The sequence below is a fragment of the Cyprinus carpio genome, chromosome A17 (genome assembly GCF_018340385.1).
Source record: "Cyprinus carpio isolate SPL01 chromosome A17, ASM1834038v1, whole genome shotgun sequence".
NCBI lineage: Eukaryota > Metazoa > Chordata > Actinopteri > Cypriniformes > Cyprinidae > Cyprinus > Cyprinus carpio.
This window is the reverse complement of record NC_056588.1, coordinates 10210515-10219097: the sequence shown is the minus strand read 5'-3', so window position 1 is coordinate 10219097 and position 8583 is coordinate 10210515. Positions and strand designations below refer to the sequence as shown.

Here is an 8583-nt window from a genome sequence, read left to right as displayed (position 1 = left end):
TTAAGATATGTGTCTATATTAAATAATTAAATCTGTTACAAATACCCCTGCTCTCTCTTATATTTATTTTAAGCCTCACTTGAAAATGTGTCAAAAGTATTATCATTGTGTCGGCCTTTCCAACATTTTAACTTAATTTTATATAGCCTACATATATATTTTTCCAATTCCACCTCTCTGTCTGTGACCCAGTGATTTCTGAGATTCACTTAATAATGTTAGGATGGAGAGAAACTGTTCCAAACTGTATCCTCTCCCTCCGCTGGTACAGTATCAATCTACAGCACCGCGTAAACAAGAGCGCGAGTCCCCCGCCCCTTCTCTCTCTGCGCGAGCTGCTGCCAGTTCCGCGTCGGCCGCGAGTTTACCAGCCACGCACTGCCTGCACGCGCTCAATCCGCCGCCGGGCTGCACCGATGTGACTCTCTCTGGCTTTCAGAAGCCCCTTTTTTCAGTCTTCATTAACAACCCAGCACTGAGCGAGGCGAGGGGATTGTAACGGTGAGTGTATTTCGGATGGCCACGGAACGTGGGAATCTGCGTTACGTTAGCTGTTTGGGGGGCACCGAACGTGTGTAAAGTTTGGGGAGGGGAGAAATTGTGTCATGTGGTACGACAGAGGCTGCTTGCCCGTCAGTCCACTCTAGTGGAGCGGATAGATACATAATTACAGAATGCAAAAACGGCGTCGCGAGACAAGCTCAACTTGCCATGTGTTATAATTTCCATGAGGATGACGTCACGCAGTCCTTGACGCCCGTGCGCTCGGCTCGCGCTGATGAGATAACAGGACTGATATACTGAGCGTTTCCCATGCACACTAAAAGCTACACAGGAACAGGTCAGCGGTTTATAATGCGTTTTAAAGGGAAAGTCACAGTCCATTCTCGTTAGCTAGTAATTACGTAGCAGCCTGTGAGTTACTGTTTTTCTCTTTATACATGTATTACATAAACGGCAGAGAGCATCACAAGGACTACGTTGTCATGAGAATTCTTTTGACCGATGACGTTGTTTTTCTGAAATACTGTAACAGTGCATGCTCATATGTAAATCTGTTTAAAAGTTTAACCCTAAGAGACCCATTTATATAGATGATGTATGTTATCTTTTTCTCGTTGAAAGTGCTTTTAGAAAGCTATTAGTTTTAATAATCGTTATTTTGTTTTCTGGTTAATTTTGATATTGCAGAACTGTTGGGCTTTCACAACTGTTTACTGTGCAATTGGGGCCTGTTGTCACAAAAAGGTCAGAGTGTTTAAAGACATACATTCATGTCAGAGCAGATCCTGGGATGTTCGTACGCCTTGCTTACCCTCCGTCAAGTACCTGAAACTGCATATTTAGAGGCCTGTACTGATGTCCCAGAAAATTTGGAGTCATTTGTCTTTGATTTTCTATTTTTTTTTTTCAGTGGTTAAACAGAGAATTAAGGAAAGAATGCTTACTCGAAAATTGCCTAAATTTGTTCCAAAACTGTTATCAATTGTATTAGTAGGCAGTGACCATATTGTGTGGCTTTCAGCTGTGTGATATATATTTTTTCCACCTAAAACAGTTGCTGTGATACAGTTCAGAGGGTTAAATAAGTAGTTTTTACTCGTATTTACTAAAATAAATGTTGTTTATTAAACAAGTGCTGCAATTTACCTACTGTACAACACTTAAAATCAGCACTTCTAATAATCTCTAAATTATTAATATAATGCTAACCTAGAACATTTACTACTGACCCACTAAAAATATTGTTTGATATTCTACTTTTTGGGAGACTTTGGTCAGTTTTGAAATCAGGCTCTTAAATATTAAATACTTTGTTGTTGTGTGCATTTGATGCAAAAGGAGGGCCTCAATATCCTTGCTGAATCTGGTGATTATATTGTGGCCACACAAGTTATGACCTTAACATCAAGCCAATGAAAACTCAAAAGAACTCTTGAAATGACACACCCTTAGCTTTTCCCGTCTCTCCTGACAGGGACTTTCCTATGAGTTTTCAGACTGAAAGGAGTTCTGAACTCTGATACACTTTTGACTAATAAGGATCAGCTCAAGTCTGGTTTGAGTTGGATTGGTTTCAAAATAGACTTTGTGGTGTAATCAGTTTTGATTCTTTGCTTGTCATGTGGAGGCGTAAAGTATAACTGAAAAGTTACTAAAAGCAGGTAACAAGTAATCCTAAAATTAACCTTTATGTGCTTTTTAAACTATGTATACTCTCTCAACAGTAATGTCTTCAGATCGGAGTTACAGCAGCCTCTATACTGAGGCAATGACAAAATCACCGTGGCAACCCTGTGTTGGTGCACAGGCAGCACTGTGACTCCAACTTGTGATCTCCTGACCTCTGTGACCTGTGAGTCGAGATGGCGACCCACCGAAAGCACCTGGTCCGAGATTTCAACCGATATATCACCTGCTCTATTTGCCGTGGGTACCTGATAAAGCCCACCGCTGTCACAGAATGCCTGCACACTTGTAAGTCATCCATGAATACCACATTCTCTTTATGTCCCCTGCGCCATTTCTTTTTCTCTTTCTGAGAATAAAAACAAACAGAATATTTTGGAAATCCTCGCTATTAGAAATGTGTCAGGATAAACTGGCCTCTTTCTGGAATTGTTTTGTTTTATGTAATGAGTTTAAGACTTGTGTATGGATCAGATGTCTGCTGGCAAAAATGGCAACTGTATGTCACATAGACCTGTCCATACCTGCTTATCTGACCTGCCATATATCTTTACTGTCTCTAAAATCTGTTTGTTTCACACTTAACATGCTTAACATTCAAATTCTTTGTCTGACCGACCAGAGAATCTCCTAATGTTTGGTAGATACAGCGGTGAGTGTAAGCAGTGGTTGTTTGTCTGAGAGCAGATGGTCACTGAAAGTGACTTGATAACCTTTAAAAAAATCCAGTAGTGTAAGGGAGGGACTAACTAAAACTACAAATCCAGCGTTGTTATTGTTAGCTAAAACGAAAAACATTTGGATAATTGAAATAAAGCTGAAATAAAATATAAATATGTCATAAAAAAAGAAAGAAATTAGAAATGTTGCCTAAGTTGAAAATTTGAAACAATTGAAAACTGAAAATATTAAAAAGATATATAAAATTATAAATATGTTAATTGTATAAAAAGAGTACTAAAATGACACTTTACAAAACAAACCAAATAATTTTAGTAAATCAGACAGTTGGAGTGTAAATTATGTATTGGTGGCATTTAGTTGTATATTTATCTATTAAATGCCGTCATTTTAATTGGTACACTCATTGTTTTTGTTGATTTAAAAAAAGTCATCTGATAGCAATATGGTGGCTTAAAAAATATTGATTTTAATTATTTTAACTTTAATGACTTTTTTTGTGAATGAAAAGTGAATGAAAACGGTTTGATAGATTAAGAGTAATTTGACCTGATCCTCTCTTGTTTCTCTTCTGTTTTTCCTTCTATACTTATTCCACTCTCGTCTAGTTTGTAAGAGTTGTATCGTTCAGCACTTTGAGGAGAGTAATGAGTGTCCGGAATGTGGGATACAAGTCCATGAAACTAACCCTTTAGAGATGCTGAGGTACCCAAACTCACCCACACTCATTTCTCACATGCACAGATTAAGTACACACACAAATCCATATGGTATCTTGGCCTTTCTTCTTTCAGGCTAGATAAGACCCTGGAGGAGATCATCTTCAAGCTGGTGCCTGGGCTAAGAGAGAGTGAGTGTGTGCATATATATATATATATATATATATATATATTATATACATATATATATATATACTTTGCACACTCTACATGTTTATGTTTATTCTCTACAATGTGGTTGTTTATATGGTTGTGTTTTGGTTAGTACTGGTTTCTAAATCTGTAAACTGCTTCTTAATGTACTTTCTTTAAATGATTATGTTTATTTACTAGAGGAGGAACAACAGGAAAGTGAGTTTTGGAGAAAAAACAAGATCAAATCAAATGGAGAAGGTAATACTTAACTATTCCTTACACGAAACCCATAACCTCTCACGCACACAGTCACATATACACATAGAGAATATACCAATATATTTTAAGGTTAAAAGTCAGAATTCCTTTGTCTATCTTCTAGATGGCCCTAGGGCTAAGAAAGCTCGCCTGAGTGATGAAGAGGACCATGATGGGAAAGGTGGAGACTACCACAGGAGTGATCCTCAGATCGCTATTTGTCTGGACTGTCTACGAAACAATGGCCAATCAGGAGAAAGCATAGTTAAGGTACATATAGACAGTATAGTTCAAAATATGGTATGTATATATTGGGATGTAGGTTTGTGTGTGTGCATGTTTATAATTTGCACTCCTTGTCTCTGCAACAGGGTTTAATGAAGAAATTCATCCGTTGCTCCACTCGTGTTACAGTGGGAACCATTAAGAAGTTCCTCTGTGTAAAATTAAAGCTGCCAAGCTCTTATGAGGTAAAATACTGTTTTATTACTGTCTCACAGGGCTTTTAACACAGACAAATGCTTCTGTGTGTGTATTGAGAGTTAATAGAGTCAATACAGATATTAATAAATGAGCCCTTACCCATCAGTTGTGAAACCTGATAACCAATGAAAATGGTTTCTGAGGTTGTTCTTTCTGAGATGTTTCACTAAATGTGTATGTAACACAAAACATGCCATATTCTTTATTTGCCTATTATTTGATTTCATGAAACATAATTTGCTTGCTTTTGACTCTGTACCTGTTTCTTACAGCTCGATGTTTTGTGTAACGGAGAGATCATGGGCAAAGACCACACCCTGGAATTCATCTACCGCACTCGCTGGAGACTTCAGGGTGACAGTGTAAGTGCATATGTGTAGGGGTCAGGTTTTGTCAATATTGTTGGGAATGAATGTCTCTACAAGGATAGTAAAACCTAAACCCACCTATATTGTATGGACCAGCCCACAATCCCCAGGAGGAAAATGGATTTTTAAACATCCTTTATAATGACTCAAAAAAAATGTCAGGGTTCATGGATTACAAATATAATTAGCTCAGTTTTACAACAACAGAAGTTATTAGAAAGTTGCCACCATTATTTTTTGTCAATAATCCGTTTTACTTGGATGTACATCACAATATGGAAGAAAAGATCTGCTACTTCTGTTACATTGACTCTTTAACAGTTTCCTTTAGTACAGGGGTGTCAAAGTCAGTTCCTGGTGGGCCGGAGCACCTGCAGAGTTTAGTTCCAGCCATGCACCAGTACTCGTACCATGTAGTTTTCAAATAAGCCAGGTGTGTTTAATTAGGGTTAAATCTAAACTATGCAGGGCCCCGACCCTTCAGAAACTGAGTTTGACACCCTGCTTTAGTACAATGACAATATAAAGCTAATGATTTAATTCTGAATTCATGTTGTCTTAATAATATCACTATAACTACACAGTATAAAAAGGTGTTTATAAATAAAAGTCTATAGCCACCTTTATATTTTAGGAAGGGGAGCATCATAATTTGGTATCTTTGGCATCAAAAAGTTTGAAAACCCCTGCACTAGAACTTTGACCCATAAATTGTTGAAAAGTTAGTTTGACCCTGAATATGTGGGTGTGTTTGAATCTGTGTGTGAGTGTGTGTGCTCACGAGAAGTGTGAACAGCTGTCGCTGAGTTGGTGGTGATTGTGGGGGGCAGGAGCAAAAAAAACCTGCTCACAGCTACTGACAGATCTATGAGTCATATTTCTCAAGTTACAGACACACTAGAGGTTGACACAAAATCAGAGGACACATCGATGCCCCTAGATTTGTGTCCTTGCCTTTTACACCACAAGAGAGTAAGATAGAGGACTATGACGATATAATGAAAATGATACCCTACTTAAATCTGAATATTCAAAGTCATTCTTTACTTTCGTTTGCACCCCAGGCTTACCCCATGGTTCTCGAGTACCGTCCAAGGATCGACTTTGGTTAAACAGCACTTATGGCTTTGCGGAAATCTCATGCAGACTGATGTCAAGAGATGAACGAAAAGCAGAAAAACTGAATGATTGTGCCTCCGTTGAAAGACAACAACACAAAGCCCCATGACTGACAGGACTGCTCACTTCTTCCTGTGCGCTGCTTCAGCCTCTACTCCTCCATTCCTCCCTCTTTTAATTTCCTGTTCGACAGTTGTGGCTCCACCCACTGGCACTGTATCAAGTTTGTTGATTATATTCCTCCAAAAGCCTTTCTCTGCATGTTGTCTCTATGACAACTCCTTAGCATAGAGTGGCCTGTTGGGATTATCTGATAGCAATCTAGCACAGACAGTAAGCTAAAACTCATTGCAAAGATGCGTCCCGACCAGGTGACAAGAGTGAGATATTTTTAAGATGAAGTCTCACTAGATTTGAGATTTTTTTATTAGGCGATTTTATCCAAGAGTTTGCACTAGAGGCAAATCCAAATGTCTCGCTGTATTGTTGGTGTTCTGTGTTACCTTTACACTTTACTCTCTATTTCCTTTTGGTTACTTTACTCTCTCACCGCCCACATTGTCCCTCATATATTCAGTGACTCTTTTTCATGTCATCATTCTCTCTCCCTTTCGTTCGATCACACAAACTCACTCTCTCTTTCTCAGCCTCTTTCCATCTTCCCTTACACTCTCTCATTTTTCTCCAATGGTGTTTTTGGCTCTGGTCTGAAGTATTGATGGATCTCATTCAGATGGAATTGAATGAGAGCGCTGTAGATCCCCCAAAATAACAGCATTGAAAGGAACTCTGGGTAAGCGGTTTTCCTTCACATCGAGTTGAAGCCAAATCTTACTTTCACCCAAACTAGATCATTATCTTAATAGAATTGATATTACAATAACCGATGCCAGATATGCTTAATGCAGTAATTCACTGAGAAATCTCTCTTTAAAACAGCTGAATGGGGAATGACTGAAGTGTGCCAGCTGCATCTCTCTAAGAGCAGCTTTGTCTCACAGGCTGTTAGTTGTAAACATTCTGTTGTTTCCTGTTTTAATCAGACATATGTTTAAATGAGATAAAACAATCAAATCCACCTCAACAGACATTTGAATTTTAAAAACACCACCCGGATTGTTAATAATGCACGTTGATCTGTGTATTTTGAGTGTTGTGTAGCAAATTAAGGCCATGCATTTTATGCAGTTTGATGTCTGCAAAAACAACTGTGCAAGGGACATGCCAAAATTACATTTGGTTACTTCCACAAAGTGTAAGAAAATTCAATATCTGATATTTCTCAGTTTGCTTCTCTTCTACACAACAAGGACATGTTTGCGAGGAGAGAGTTTAAGATTCAATCATCATGTTTTAAATATTATAGTTAAGAGTGTTATTCTGGAGCATTAGTTCAGATAAGGTCATAGGTTAACTTTCTAAGTTTGTTTACATGACAATGTTAATCATTAATATATGTATTTGTAGTAACCTGTTTTATGAATATTCCATTTGAACTCATAATTACAAAAAAAAAAAAAAAAGACCAAACTGAAAAAGTTGCCAAACTGATTTTATGCAAATTCCCAGAATGCATTTTGAGAATTAAGAGTTCAAAACATGGAGCTTTTCCAATCCAGATTATATGATGGTACTCAACATAGAACAGAATTACATGATTTATTACGTGAACCATTGTTTTGGATAATCTCAGGGGATGACACCTGGTGAAAAGAGGGTTTGTTCAATGTTTTCCATTTTTAGTTTTGGAATCAAGGAATCATAACAATGGGTTTTAGACATTAGAAAGTCACTGCAGTGCTGGAAGCTGGAAGTCAATACAGTTAATCAAAAGATACATATAGAATAAAAATGAGACTGAATTTCTTGGCAACACCATTTTCAGTGGACTGTATCAATATGTACCAATAGTGGAAGTATATTTGTCCAAATGTTTCTTATGACAAGCTAAAACTTCATGTTATACCAACATGATCTGTTGTACTGAATTTTAAAAATCATCTGCACTCTCTGTCAGTTCAGTGGAATTCTTGATGTTGTTGTTTAGGACAAAGGCCACTGGCTGCTCTCCAAAATCCAATTTCCTCCCCTTAAAGAAAACATGCAAATCAAATATGAAGTGTCTTTGAGCTCTAATTATAAATACAATGTATTTTTGTATGTTGAAGCACTTATGTATATTTGAACCTATAATCAAAAGATTTTGTCAATGCTTGTCTTTTTCCTAATAGATGATGCTGCTTGGGGTAATTTATTCTTTTTTTATACGTCCCACCGCCTGCTATGTGTTCCCCTTGTAAATGTTCACACTGTACATGAAAAGCTTCCTAATGCTGTTCATGACCAATTGTTATTTAATTAATGTTATTTAATTAATAACATTAAAATATGAAAAAATTGTGGATATTTTTCTGTAATTTCTTTGACTATAATCCAGAAACATATTTCATTTAGCTGATAAAATTCTGAAGTCTATTATACTTGCATGACAGTTTATCTTGCCAATGGATCTAGTACACGTCTTAGATTGAACGAAATCTGCATTATTCATATTAATGTGGCCTTAAAGACTAAAACTTTTGAAGTTGTCCAAAGGCATTCTCTAAAAACACCATTTCATGTATGAAATG

At 37.3% G+C, this 8583-nt stretch overlaps 1 protein-coding gene across 2 annotated transcripts; it reads left to right on the top strand.

Annotated features, from left to right (window-relative positions):
- The first annotated feature begins 325 nt into the window (after positions 1–325).
- Positions 326–8357, top strand: LOC109073745 (polycomb group RING finger protein 5-A-like). Of its 2 annotated transcripts, none has more exons than XM_042773971.1 (9): positions 326–501; positions 2229–2478; positions 3480–3576; positions 3666–3721; positions 3924–3983; positions 4108–4253; positions 4355–4453; positions 4739–4828; positions 5899–8357. In XM_042773971.1, the coding sequence occupies exons 2-9, from the start codon at positions 2367–2369 to the stop codon at positions 5944–5946; spliced, it is 708 nt and encodes a 235-aa protein (XP_042629905.1). In that variant the 5' UTR covers positions 326–501; positions 2229–2366; the 3' UTR covers positions 5947–8357. The 2 variants fall into 2 exon arrangements, with proteins under 2 accessions (XP_042629905.1, XP_042629906.1); XM_042773972.1 differs by lacking the exon at positions 326–501 and adding an exon at positions 598–841.
- Positions 8358–8583: the final 226 nt, after the last annotated feature.